General features: G+C 32.0%; 1 protein-coding gene across 1 annotated transcript in view; it reads left to right on the forward strand.

Moving 5' to 3' along the window:
* The window catches only part of LOC127738961 (ryanodine receptor-like), a 154,684-nt gene that overhangs the window by 53,009 nt on the left and 87,220 nt on the right, over nucleotides 1–14,455 (forward strand). The window contains exons 41-54 of the mRNA XM_052250461.1: nucleotides 513–699; nucleotides 2,279–2,360; nucleotides 2,740–2,861; nucleotides 3,227–3,302; nucleotides 4,564–4,740; nucleotides 5,393–5,542; nucleotides 7,830–7,945; nucleotides 8,218–8,270; nucleotides 9,159–9,257; nucleotides 9,596–9,694; nucleotides 10,126–10,408; nucleotides 11,378–11,502; nucleotides 12,124–12,272; nucleotides 12,646–12,889. Coding sequence (XP_052106421.1) covers nucleotides 513–699; nucleotides 2,279–2,360; nucleotides 2,740–2,861; nucleotides 3,227–3,302; nucleotides 4,564–4,740; nucleotides 5,393–5,542; nucleotides 7,830–7,945; nucleotides 8,218–8,270; nucleotides 9,159–9,257; nucleotides 9,596–9,694; nucleotides 10,126–10,408; nucleotides 11,378–11,502; nucleotides 12,124–12,272; nucleotides 12,646–12,889 — 1,962 coding nt within the window. The remainder of the gene's footprint in view (nucleotides 1–512; nucleotides 700–2,278; nucleotides 2,361–2,739; nucleotides 2,862–3,226; nucleotides 3,303–4,563; nucleotides 4,741–5,392; nucleotides 5,543–7,829; nucleotides 7,946–8,217; nucleotides 8,271–9,158; nucleotides 9,258–9,595; nucleotides 9,695–10,125; nucleotides 10,409–11,377; nucleotides 11,503–12,123; nucleotides 12,273–12,645; nucleotides 12,890–14,455) is intronic.

Genomic DNA, 14,455 nt, shown 5'->3' on the forward strand with positions numbered 1-14,455 from the left:
AATATTGACTGTAAAATAAAAAACAAAACAGGAAAGTGTACATTGGCATCAATAAAATGTGTTTTAATACAAGTATGTTTCTACATGAAAGACATATTAATACATTTATTTTACTTCAACATGTTCAACATGAATCAATAAAATATGAATAAATTTGAAATTTTGTCACTATAAAAGCTAAAAAAAATTTAAAAACATCCAAGAAAAAAATATTTTCTGACATAGTGCTATTTTATTCATTCATATAACATAAAATAGTGGAGATGCAAATGAGACAATCAGAATATAATTCCCTTACATAGTACTCATGCAAAAACTATGCACTTGAATGGTTTTGGTCTATTCAAATGTGTAAACCTGTATTCAAAACCACCTGTGTTAGGAGATCGCTTTTGCCTTCTCCTTTACAGGTTTTACTGTATTGTTGAAATAGTTCCTACAGGAAAATGTAGTACACTTTTTTATAAGATTGTTTTTTAAATGAAAGTATTATATATTGAATCTACTTTCAGTTTGCACTGCCATTGTCAGCTGCAGTATTTAGAGGACCAAAACAGGCAGTACCATCATGTCCACCAAGACTTGATGTTCAGACCCTGACTGATGGCTGTTGGTCCAGAGTCCCAGAACAGATGTTAAGCATACATTCACTTAAACTGTCTGGTATACGAGGCTGGAGCATGCTTTGTGACCATCCAGGTAGGTTTTTTTTTTCATTTTGATGAATCAAATCAGATATAGAAAATCTAAAAATATGTCAACATAGTTTTGTTTAAAGATTTTTTTTTTAAATCCCTTAAAATTTTGGACTGTGATAAATGTTGATAAAATTAGTAAGTGTTGATAAAAGTAATAAGATGTACCAATATTTTTCCCCCAAAACCCTCTAAAAAAATGCAGAAATATATATAGATATTGATAATGTGCTTTTCCCAAATGATCTAAGTTATTCTTGTTCAAAAACAGACAATTTTTTAACAAAGGCTAAGCTCCATGTCTATGTGCAAGTTATAGCAATGTCATAATTTTTTTATGTTGTCCAATGGATGGAGATTTCAAATATCAACAAATGTTATCTAGATCAAGGCTTCCAAAACGGCCATATATGCCGGACATTGGTATAATGTCCGGTAAAAGTCCGGCTGGGCAAAGCATGAAACGGTCATCTACTTTTTAGTTTTCAATGCTTTAAGAGACGGTCATTTTAACATAATTCGCGATCTTTTTGACCGAACGTTTTGCCTTTAACAGCCACACATTTCCGGTCATAAAAGTGACATGATCATTAAGTACTATCAAAACAACCCCTACTTTAATACCTTCTCATTTTAATCAAGGCTAATTAGTTGTCGAACAGCTGAAATTTACCTGTTCAGGTGACAGGCAAACTCTTTTGAACCAGACATTGATCGTTCTATTCAAAGTTATTTTCTTACATTTCAGCGGTTTGCATCTAATTAATTTAGTCAAAAAGATTTAAATTATCAGAAACACGTTTACAAATATGATTTGATGAAAAAATTAAAAAGGTGAAAATGAAACATCGTCATAAACATGTTGTACTAGAGACATGTCTCTGTTTGAACTAGTACACGTGTGCGCATGTGCGCAGGTGTGAAATTTAATTATGCATCCTAATTCTTCAAAAAATGCTTAAATTGTCATTGATACCTTTATCTCACGTTTATTTCAATTATTTTCTTGAAGAAATAACGTAGAAGGAGCTACTTCCACTCATTCATGCTTTGCAAACGTACACGGAATTTACGTATCCGTCTCTGGTCCATGTTTTACCATTGTCAAGATAACTTCCGGTATAAGATTTTTTTAAAACGAAAGTAAAGTTTTTGACAACGTTATTTTGCACAAATAAAGAGTCTAAGGCAAATATAAGTACGCTGATGTAATTTATTGTTGCACACTTCGAATGATGCACTGCCAATTTAACAGTTTATGTCAGAACTTCGAATTTGAATCAAAGAAAGTTTAATATCGTTTTTTTATGCCAATCATTGGGATGGCCAACTCGGCAACTGATTACCATAATTGCCTTTTGTTTATTTAGTCTTAAGGGATTAAAATCAGGATAATATATAAAATGTCCGCCTGGCTAAAAATAATTTTGGAAGCCCTGATCTAGATGGCAGTGAATTATTTTATATCATAACATGACCTGAACTTTGATAGGTAAGACTTATATATAATTAATATGTAGTAATGCAGTGAAAAGATTTCTTTTTGACAGCATAAATATTGATAACGTCTGATTTTTTTACAGTAAATATGATGGCTGTTTATATACCAGAGGAGGACAGGAGCATGGATATCTTGGAATTGATAGAACAAAAAGATCTCTTAGAGTGAGTACATTAACATATTAGAATTAAAGAACCATGATTATCTGTGGCTGCAAAAGTTTGGATAACATGAAATTGATTAGATATCAGAATTGTTTACATCTTGAACTATTTTCAGTAAACTTTGTCATTGTCCATTTTTATTTGATTTTAAACTGTAAGGAAAAAATTACACTTGAAAATACAAGAATTGAAACCAACTCAATGTATAAGCTCTAGTTATATAACTATTAGCCAGAGTTGGTAAAAAACAATTCTGATCTTGCTGTTGATTGTCTTTGGGTACTGGTTGTTTAAATAACAGAAGCAGTAATTACCAGGTGACATTCCTCGAATATAGCTTAGTGATTGGAAAAATTATTTTACACCATATTTTTTTCAGGTTCCACGCCAAGACACTTGAATTGTATCAAGCTGTATGTTCCCATGGAAACCACAGGGTGGCCAATGCCCTTACACATCATGTGGACGAGAGATTACTCATGTATTGTGTGCTAAGTGAAAGTAAGTCTCAGTCTCCCTTTAAAGCAAAATATTGTTTGTAATGAAAGTATTGGATGATCTCATGAGCTCGTCTTTTTCAAATGAAAATTTGATCATAGAAACTGCAAGCCAATTTCATAATTTACAATTTTACAAAAAAGTGTATTTTTAACAAGCAATGAGTCTCAAAACCATAATTTAATTATTACCATTTTTGTACCAGTAGAACATTTTTGTATGAAAATTATTAATTCATTTATTTAATAAGACATGATCAGCTTATCTATGAATACAAGAAGATGTGATATATAAATTTATGATACAAGTCAGACCTGTAAAGGAACAATTTATACATAAAAATGAAATATTTGATATATTCTTTGCAGATATGTCAGGACCTATCAGAACTGGTTACCATAATTTACTAATTACTATGCATTTAGAATCACATGCTAGAGCAAGGTATGTTAGTTTCATAATGAAATGATATTCTTTCTAATATTAAGTTAAATCGGCATGTGCAATACTGATGATGTTGCACTGCTGATTTTATTATAGCTTTTTGGCATAGCACAGGATACTTCCTTTTCAGTTGAAAATGTTTTACGCTTAATCAAAATTTGGACGAGTTTTGATGCATATCATATATGATTAAAATGACATGAAAAAGTTTAAATATGTTCCGTGGTTTGCTACGATTTGAAACAGGAACATTCCACAGTCTTTTCATTTGACATTTTCAATAAACATCTCTGTTTCATTTCCATTTCTGCCTATCAAAAACTGCTAGATATTAAAAATGTTAAGAATAAGAAAGGTTAAATACCTGATATATTTTTCGTAGATACTTTACAGTTGGTAGATGTAATGAATAGGGTTAGGATATATTAAGAACTTGATAAGTTCAAGTATGATTTCTTGAACCTGCATTACATTCTACTTGAAGACTTAGAATCATGTAATAAAGGTGTTATGAACTGGCTGTTTCTGTATTGACCCAGGTATAGATTCAATATCGGCTGCATTGGATTGCGATCCTTCAGGGGCTTGGTCCAATTCAGCTTACCTCAAATCCATACCAGAGCCAATATATAATTAGCCAATTTATAGCACTTTAGATTGTTTTTATGCCCCATCTACGATAGTAGGAGGGGCATTATGCTTTCTGGTCTGTGCGTCCGTTCGTTCGTCTGTCCGTTCGACCGTCTGTCTGTCCCTCTTCAGGTTAAAGTTTTTGGTCAAGGTGGTTTTTGATGAAGTTGAAGTCCAATCAACATGAAACTTAGTACACATGTTCCCTATGAAATGATCTTTCTAATTTAAATGCCAAATTAGGGTTTTGACCCCAATTTCACGGTCCACTGAACATAGAAAATGATAGTGCGGGTGGGGCATCCGTGTACTATGGATACATTATTGTTTGGTCATGAGTTGAACATTTTTTTTAATTTTTAAATTCTTGGGTTATAGGTATTTTTTTTATTACATTGACTATATCTTTCTCTGTACATTTTCTTTTCATTTTGACACAAGATTTTGCATCCATGTATGATGGACACATTCTTTTTTTTTTGTTTTGATCATTTTCCATCAGTACAAGAAGACAAAATTTTAAGCAATGTATTAATATTGCATTAAATTGAAATACAGTTAAAACAATAATGCTTTTGAAAATAAATGTGAAAAATTAGATGTTTTCTAAATTATTTGAATTTTGTTACAGACTTTTGACACAAAATGAGTTTATTGTACCATTAACGAACACAACTAAGGATCTGAGATTGTATCGTAAAACAAGTATTGGACATGAAACTAAAATCAAAGATACCATTCCCAACATGGATGACAGTGTATCTATCAGACCTCAACTAGCTATCTCGGAAAAGGAAATTGACACCAGGTATTTATAAATAATTAAGCTCTCTAAACACTTTATGTAGGAATTCTTAAAATGATGCTTTTTGGCCACTTGTCCCATTGATTGAACTCAAAAGGTTTATATTGCATGGAGCACCTGATATTTTATTATATTTATATGATGGAAAAATGATGAAAGGCCAATACTATTTATTTGAGATTTTTCATGATGAAAACAAATCTTTAAATGTTATAGATGCTTTCAGTGATAACATTGGCTTTATAGAGTACCAAAGAAATCAATTGCTTATATGAGTAGGACTAACATAGTCTTAGTTTATATCTTTAAATAATAACATCTGGTAAAATGTCATCTGTATTGTGAGGAATATGAAACCAGAAAACAAAAAGTTGAGGCTCCGTGTTGAAGACCCTACTTTAACCTATATTGGTTTACTTTTATAAATTTTGACTTGGATGGAGAGTTGTCTCATTGGCACTCATACCACATCTTCTTATATCTATAAACAAAATGATTTTTGAATAGTTTGAAAAATGAACTACATGTCCTCATTGTTGAAGGCCATACAGTGACCTATTGCTAAAACTTCTACGTCATTTGGTCTCTGGTGAAGAGTTGTGTCATGGGCAATCATACCACATCATCTTATTTTTATATATATGTTACTTTTTAGGGTTAAAACTGCTGGGAAAGATTCAACAGCTCCATTTTTCCCTGTGGAAACACTGAAGACTTATGTAATGCAAAATTTGAGAGAAGCTGTGATCAAGGGAGCCGCCCACATCAGAGACCCAATAGGAGGCAGCAATGCTAATCTTTTTGTGTAAGTTATTTGATACAACAAAAATGTCAAAACATGGATGTTTACTTTGTCTTATGTCGTTTAGGAATCATTCCACATTTTTATATGACCGCCAAAAAATTTTGCAGTCGTATATTGGTATGACGTTGGCGTCGTCGTCCGAAGACACATTGGTTTTCGCACTCTAACTTTAGTTTAAATGAATGGATCTTTATGAAATTTTACCATAAGGTTCAATACCACAAAAGGAAGGTGGGGATTGATTTTGGGGGTTATGGTACCAACAGTTAAGGAATTAGGGGCCAAAAAGGGGCCAAAAATAAGCATTTTTGTAACTTCCAGACATAACTTGTGTGTTAGTGTATGGATCTCTCTGGCATTGTACCACAAGGTTCCATATCACAAAGGGAATGCTGGGATTGATTTTGGGGGTAATTGCCTCCAAATTTTAGGAATTAGAGGCCAAAAAGGGGCAAAAAACAAGCATTTTTCTAGTTTCATGACAATAGCTTGTGTGTAAGTGTATGGATCTCTCTGACATTGTACCACAAGGTTCCATATCTCAAAGGGAATTCTGGGATTGATTTTGGGAGGTAATTGCCTCCAAATTTTAGGAATTAGGGGCCAAAAAGGGGCAAAAAACAAGCAGTTTTCTAGTTTCATGACAATTACTTGTGTGTAAGTGTATGTTTTTTTTGAAATTGTACTACAAGGTTCCATATCACAAAGGGAATGCTGGGATTGATTTTGGGGGTAATTGCCTCCAAATTTTAGGAATTAGGGGCCAAAAAGGGGCAAAAAACAAGCATTTTTCTAGTTTCATGACAATAACTTGTGTGTAAGTGTATTGATCTCTCTGACATTGTACCACAAGGTTCCATATCACAAAGGGAATGCTGGGATTGATTTTGGGGGTAATTGCCTCCAAATTTAAGGAATTAGGGGGCAAAAAGGGGCAAAAAACAAGCAGTTTTCTAGTTTCATGACAATAACTTGTGTGAAAGTGTATGGATCTTTTTGAAATTGTACTAAAAGGTTCCTTATCACAAAGGGAAAATTGGAATTGAGTTTAGGGGTAATTGTCCAAAATGTTTAGGAATAAGGGGCCAAAAAGGGGCCAAAAATAAGCATTTTTCTAGTTTCCAGACAATAACATGTGTTCAAGTGTATGGATCTCTCTGAAAGTGTACTGCAAGGTACTATACCACAAAGGGAAGGCTGGGGTTGATTTTGGGGGTAATTGCCTCAAAATTTTAGGAATTAGGGGCCATAAAGGGGCAAAAAAACAAGCATTTTTCTAGTTTCAGGACAATAACTTGTGTGTAAGTGTATGGATCTTTATGAAATTGTACTACAAGGTTCCATATCACAAAGGGAAAGCTGGGTTTGAGTTTGGGGGTAATTGCCCTAAACGTTTAGGAATTTGGGGCCAAAAAGGGGCCAAAAAAACAAGCATTTTTCTAGTTTCCAGACAATAACTTGTGTTCAAGTGTATGGATTTCTCTGAAATTGTACTGCAAGGTACCATACCACAAATGGAAGGCTGGGATTGAGTTTTGGGATGATGAATCATAAGGGGTTCAAAAAATTTGCGTGGGGAATTTTTTTTCCCTTTTTTTCTTTAAAATTTTCCATTTTAAATTGGTTATTTCTGATTTATATATAAAAGCAAATAATAATGATATGGTTTGAATAGGTAAATTAAAAATTTTTAAGTTCTTAGACCACATTCATTCTGTGTCAGAAACCTATGCTGTGTCAAATATTTAATTACAATCCAAATTCAGTGCTGTATCAAGCTTGAATGTTGTGTCCATACTTGCCCCAACTGTTCAGGGTTCGACCTCTGCAGTCGTATCAAGCTGCGCCCCAGCGGAGCATTTTATTATCAAACTAAACCTAAAAAATGATATATTCATGTATGTACACTGTCCTTATTTGGGGTGGGGAATGGTTAACTTTCCAGTACTAAGACTATTTTCAATTATGTCATATTCCTTATATTATTGTTCCATCATTTTTATTCTCTTTTTCTACCCTGGCAGTCAAGTTACAGTCTGAATCACATGATTTGATGTTTATAAATTTTGCATACAAAAAAATGAAATAGATTGCAATGCAGTCAAAGAACTATTGAAAGTAGCAAGAATATCCTATTTAACATTTTAATTAAACTGAGGTCTTATTTGTTAAGACATAACCTGTATGTATATTTTTTATCCCCAAAAATTTTCAAACATAGAAGAAATTTATTGCAACAGGGTTAACCAAAATAATAATAACTGATTAACTTTAATTTATATTTTAGACCTCTGCTAAAGGTATGTGACAAGCTTTTGGTGATGGGAAGATTCAGCGATGGTGATTTACTGAAGTTACTGATTCTTATCAATCCACAGGTGTTTGATGATAATAAAGAGTCAGGTCAGTAATTACAATATCTAAATAAAGAAAAATATTTGAATATAGAAATCTAGGATTCACTGATGTTTTATTTAAAAATTAATGTTTTATGATTTTATTCATCTACTGTGTTACACAATAACCTCAAGAAGAGTTTTTTTTAAATTAAAAAGATAAACATTGAACATGTGTCTGCTTATAAAATTAGATAAAAGTTATAAGTTAAGTAATTGAAAATTTTACATGATTGATAGCTGAATGTATTTATAAATTGAATTTTTTGTATTTCACAGGTTCCAGAGTAGGACTTTTGCATATGAAACTTGAAGATGCAGTTAAACTAGAGGTAATTAGGTTTAAATAGTTTTGTATCAATTTTTAAAATGCTAACTATTTGTAGCATATCTTTACATCATTTTAAGTTAGATGATATTTCTCAGTTGAAAAATTTGTTACCTTAACTCATATTATATTAATGATCTGCATATATTAAAGCAAAAAAAATCAACACTGTAAGTTCAGAATTGATTGTTGTGTGCATTTACTATTGTCATTGTTGAACAAAGTACAAAAATGTAAGATAAATTATTGCGATTTCAGAAATTTTATTTTTTGAGATGCTTATTCACTATCAATTTGTGCAATGATAAAACCATTGCAAAAGTTTCCATGAAGTGTACAGGTAAGCCGATGTTTTTTTGCCCCACCTAGGGGCATTATGTTTTTCGGTCCGTTCGTCTGTCTGTCCCACTTCAGATTAAAGTTTTTGGTCAAGGTAGTTTTTGGTGAAGTTGAAGTCCAATCAACTTTAAACTTAGTACACATGTTCCCTACAATATGATCTTTCTAATTTTAATGCCAAACTAGAGTTTTGACCCCGATTTCACGGTCCACTGAACATAGAAAATGATAGTGCGGGTGGGGCATCCGTGTACTATGGATACATTATTGTTTGGTCATGAGTTGAACATTTTTTTTAATTTTTAAATTCTTGGGTTATAGGTATTTTTTTTATTACATTGACTATATCTTTCTCTGTACATTTTCTTTTCATTTTGACACAAGATTTTACAACATATTGTTTGTTGTATGACTTCAGAGGGGTGATTTAGGATTTATTTCACATGTGATTTATGAAATATTGGTTTTAATTTGACTGGGAAATCATGATGTTGCAATGCAACTGATGTAATAATTATATTTAATCATAAATTTTGCATTGAATTTATTAAAGGTTTGTCACATCCTCCAGCATCTATGTGATATACAGCTGAGACATAGAGTGGAGTCCATTACTGCCTTCTCTGACAAATTTGTTTATTCTTGTCAACATGTAAGTATAGCTTTCTATAGAGAATAGGGTTTGCTCATTGTTGAAGACCTTATGGTAACCTTTAGTTGCATACAGCTACATCATTTGGTCTCTGGTGGATTGTAGTCTCATTGGCAGTCATACAACATGTATGTATTTTGTCTTTTTTCAGCTATGACATAGAACATTCCAAAATGTCTCTGATTCTAAGTTTTAATATACGTAAAAAGCAAAACAGAAAAATTTCTTGAGATATGCTAAAAAAGGAGTTAGTTATTTTTGTCTTCTATTAATTTTGTTAAGTTCAAAAGCAAAGAACAATATTTGAAGTTCGAGCTATGCCATGGTTTCTTTTTCAGGACCAAAAGAAAAGATACAACGATATCAAACAAGCAGACCTTCCATCATCTGTAACGGCTAGAATGACGAGAGAATTCAGATGTCCTCCACATGAACAGGTCTGTTATATAAGATAGAAAAACTATGAGCTTACTAATTTATATCATCACACACTTGGTACTCATTCTCCCCTGTGTAGATATGACAATAAATTGTTTTAATGATATACATGTATACAGCCACAAATGATTGATGTTAATCTAAAATAATCTGTCACATTTTGTGGCACATAATATAATACCTTAAAATTAGTTTAGATATTGCAAGAAGCATTTTCTATTCCTGAAAAAATAAATTGTCACATAAAAGCAAAAGTTGTTATCTTTATCCCTCTGTAGACACTATTTTGCAATGTATTTTAATTCAGTTGACCAAACTTTATGAAATTAGCGTAATTGCACTATTAGAGCACAAAACAGAAGTTTTTTGCCTTTTTATTTAAGTATTGTACAAAAAAATCCATAAAGTTTCATTTTATTTTCTGCTGCAGATGAGAAATCTTCTTATCTTCAAATCTGCAGAAGAAGATGAGAATGGTCTGCCATGTCCATGTGGGACGGCCATCAGAGACATGCTTTGGAATTTCCATAGTCAGTTGCTGACACATTGTTCCATGCCAACACAACCAGAACAAGAGGACAAACCAGTAGAGACTGAAGCCAAAGAGGAACCAGTCACCGCTCCAACAGTTGGTGAGAAACTTCTGCAGTTAGTGTTAAAGAAAAAGGAAGAGGAAACTTCCAACTCTAAAGAGCCAGAGGAGAACAAAATAGGTAAGGGTTGTGCTTATGGACAAATTTATATGTCGACCACACTATAGGAAATTTGTTGTTATTTGAATAAAGCAAGGAAAGACAGACAGTTATTTGAATAAAGCAAGGAAAGACAGACAGTTATTTGAATAAAGCAATGAAAGACAGACAATGCAAATAAATAAACAATGGAAAAAACAAAGCTTGAGTGATTGATAGGCATATTCAGTAATAATTACATTACATATATGTTTCACGAGAATCCGTTAGTTTGATTGGCTAACAACAATCGTGTGTCATCCAAAAATTAACCTTCATATCAAAATGAATGTTACATTCGTGATGACACGTGCTTCCACTAAAAAGTGCACAAGTAGATAAAAGAAAAACCTGATAAAATTTTTTTTCATGGTCTTATTAGCATAAAAATGTAATTATAAGAAATGAATGCTTCTTTTAGTAATTTTATTGGGGTGTAAAAGTGTTGATCATGCATACATATTTAGAATGAAGCGCTTCCACGCTTCATACAAAATGTGCTTCGGTCAACACTTTTACACCCCAATAAAATTACAAAAAGAAACATTCATTTTTAAAATAAAGAATCTTAGTGTTGTCTCTCCTCTAGCCTTCAAATATTACCAACTATATAAACCAAAAGATGTAATGCATAGAATCACATGAAAAGTTATGTAAGTTCTTTGAAGTTTTAAGTAAACATCAATATAATTAAAAACCAAATATTAAAGGCAAAAAAGTTTACTAAGACAAAAACAGTGATGCCCAATAAAGAACATAGAAAAGTCACTTCAAAAACAAGGACTAAAAGAATGGTCAACAGAAGTACACAGTTCGAACGAAAAAAAAAGCGAAAACAAACTTGCATTTCTATTTTAAAATTGAGTATTGTGGTATGGGACAAAAAATAGTAAACAGTATAAAAGTAAGGTACCAATCAAATGATGCATATTCGTTTTTATATTTGAATAGACAACATACAAAAACTGATACAGAAAACTATGATTACCTGGGCCCAAGAGGACTTTATTGTGAACCAGGACCTAGTCAGAGAAATGTTCAGCTTATTGTACAGGCAGTATAATGGTATTGGTGAGGTAGGTTTTTGCACTCACCATGTTTATTGATATTTTGAATGCAGCCAGTTACTATAGAAAAAATAACAGATTTGTTGCAAAGTATTGAATGTTGGAAGAAATTGATTATGATAAGTTAGGTCTGTTTTTAACAAATTGTGAAATTATCATATTCTGATACTGACAGTGCCTCAGCTTATCTATGGCAGTAGCATACTCATTAACCATGAAAAGATTATTTCTTTATAAATGAGATAACGATTAGTGATACCTGAGCTGCAGGGTGTCTAAGCAAATAGTTTTTGATGTAATACATTGATCTTTCTGTCCCTTAAGCCTTTCTCAAACTCTACTAGAAAGTTACAGCTAGTTTGCTGAATGAAACCTTTACTTAATTAAATGGATGTACCCTTGTTATGCTGGTCTGTCCTCTAAAAGTAGGAAAAGCAGCTACATATTCAAATAATGAAATGGCTCAAATGACTTAAGATGTCTTAAAATGAGATTTAGCATTAAAGACCTGAAATACTGTTAATTGACTGAGTTTTGAATGCTTAAATGCTTTTTTATGTGACCAAAGACCCCATTTGAAACTCTTGTTGAAGCTTTTAATACTTTAAAACATTTCCCTTTACCTTTCAGCTTCTATCTGCTCTTGAGAAAGCCTATGTTATAAGTAATGCCAGTAAAGATGACATCAATATATTACTGAGAGCCTTAGGAAATATTAGATCTCTGTTACTAGTGCAGGCTGATAAAGATGAAGAGGAACTGATGAAAAATAGTTTAAAGTATGTACGCACCATGGAATCGTATTTGGATTCTCATGTAATGTCCAAAATAGTTATTCTTAAGTTATATAGGAGAAATTTAAAAAATCTTGAAATTATTTAAACCTGGAGCACATTTTATTGAAAAAATTACAAAAGTTAAAGTGGATGATATCTTAGGACTATTTGTCTTTTGTATTTTTGCAATTCTTCTGATCTGAAAGTTAACAATGATGAGAAGTGCTTGAAACCAGGTTCGTTTTTATACCTCCTTTTCAAAGAATTCTTTCAAAAAGATTAATGGTGGAAAAAATAACTTGTTCAAATGCATTTAGGGTTAATTCTTCCAATTGTCATCAAGATTTTTTATATGACATGAAAATTCTAATTTCAGAGAGTTGATGGACAATAAAGTGTTCTTCCAGCATCCAGATTTGATGAGAGCATTGTGTGTTCATGAAACAGTCATGCAATTAATGGTGAACACTTTAAATAAAGCACAACAGCAACAACAGTCCACAACTTCTGGCATGCCAGAGGCTAGTCAAGGAAGGAGAAGTTCTGTTGCTAGGAGGGGATCCTTTCAACAACAGGGTAGACGAGCGTCCTTTACGCTCCAACAAGTGGAACAGACAAAGGTATGGTTCCATTCTATCATCATTATAATCATATTTTGCTTCATCAGTTCACAGCAGGTTTGTAGCAAGCTTTTAGGAAAAGTTCTGATATGATTTCTACCATAGTTTCTTCATTGTAACTGAGAAAATTCATCCATTTTCAAGTGGCTAGTTAAAATAGAAACATCAAAATGTGTAGCAGTACTTATGAATAATTCTTAAATTAAGGGTTTTTTCTACAAATTAGTATTTTGTCAGGTTGCATTAAATGCAAATTTTGAATATAGTTTGATGAATGTCAGACAGGATAATGGGCAGGAGGGAAAAGCATTTGTGATTGAGGATACTAATTTTGTTCTTTTGACAACAATACCTGTTTTGGACGATATATCCTTGAAAAAAGTGGTAGTTGGAATTCCCGCCAATGGATTATTATTTCCTGATGGTACCAACCAACCGGTATCCAATATTGTAATTTTGGCATTATTCAGATGTCACAATTTGATTGTAAATTTCCACTTCATAAAGTTAGAAGCTGAAGTTGCTATTCTATAACTATCAGACAAAGTTGACCTTAAAGCCTTTTTATTGTTCTATTTGAGTCTTTTTGGTTTTTGTGCTCACAAATGTTTTACATTTTGGATTTCCAAACGTTTGTCTCCAAAGTACAGGTGTCTAATGAAGTTTATTTCAAAAAAAATTGTCAGGAAGATGGAAATCATATCAAATATTTTTTAAGATTGTAGTTTGCCTTAATTTTGCTTTTTTGTAGAAATCAGTAGATATCACCTCTCTTAATGGTATTTAATTGGTGCATCCCAGATTCCCTTAAGTATATTCAATAGTTCTATACGGCAGACAACATTTTAACCCCAAAGTATAAACCACATTTTTAACTCATTTTAGCAAAAACTAGAATTATCAATGCAGATTTAAGCAACAGAAAAAATGACCCTTTTCTACTCAATTTGAAAAAAAAATTATAAGTGATATTTTTTAATGTCAAAACAGCACAATATTGAAATGTCATTTTCATATAAATGCAGCTCTAAAAGTAAGAATATGTAGCACAATTAAACCAATGATTTCATTTAACACCATCTGTTTCTGAACTCAAATACAACAAATCAATTTCAGCTTGAATTTATATTTCAGTGATCCTACAGAATGTGCTCTTGATATATTCAGACAAATTCCAACAATATTTGTTGAAATCACAAACCCCTGCTAAAAATCAAACAAAAAATCATATGAGAACTTCTTCTTGAAAAAAAATTTCAGATGATCACAAATTATTTGAAAAAAGACAATGGATCGTTTTATCAAAACTAATTAAGAACAAATAAAAGTTTTGTTACTTGTTTAAAATGCTTGAATTCTCTGTTTAAATTTGAAATATAGACGGAATTGAATCATTAAACAATCAACTTGAAACTTGTATAGTTTTCTACATGCCTGCACTTCTTAGAAATATATATGAGAAAAAGCTGAGTAATTCTGTAAGCTAGCATCATATATGCAGTGAGTTCAGAATTTATTAAACTGCACCAAATGCATGAAAACATTTATCCAATATTAAAATTTCAT

Source organism: Mytilus californianus, unplaced genomic scaffold (genome assembly GCF_021869535.1).
Source record: "Mytilus californianus isolate M0D057914Y unplaced genomic scaffold, xbMytCali1.0.p SCAF_4, whole genome shotgun sequence".
Classification (NCBI taxonomy): domain Eukaryota; kingdom Metazoa; phylum Mollusca; class Bivalvia; order Mytilida; family Mytilidae; genus Mytilus; species Mytilus californianus.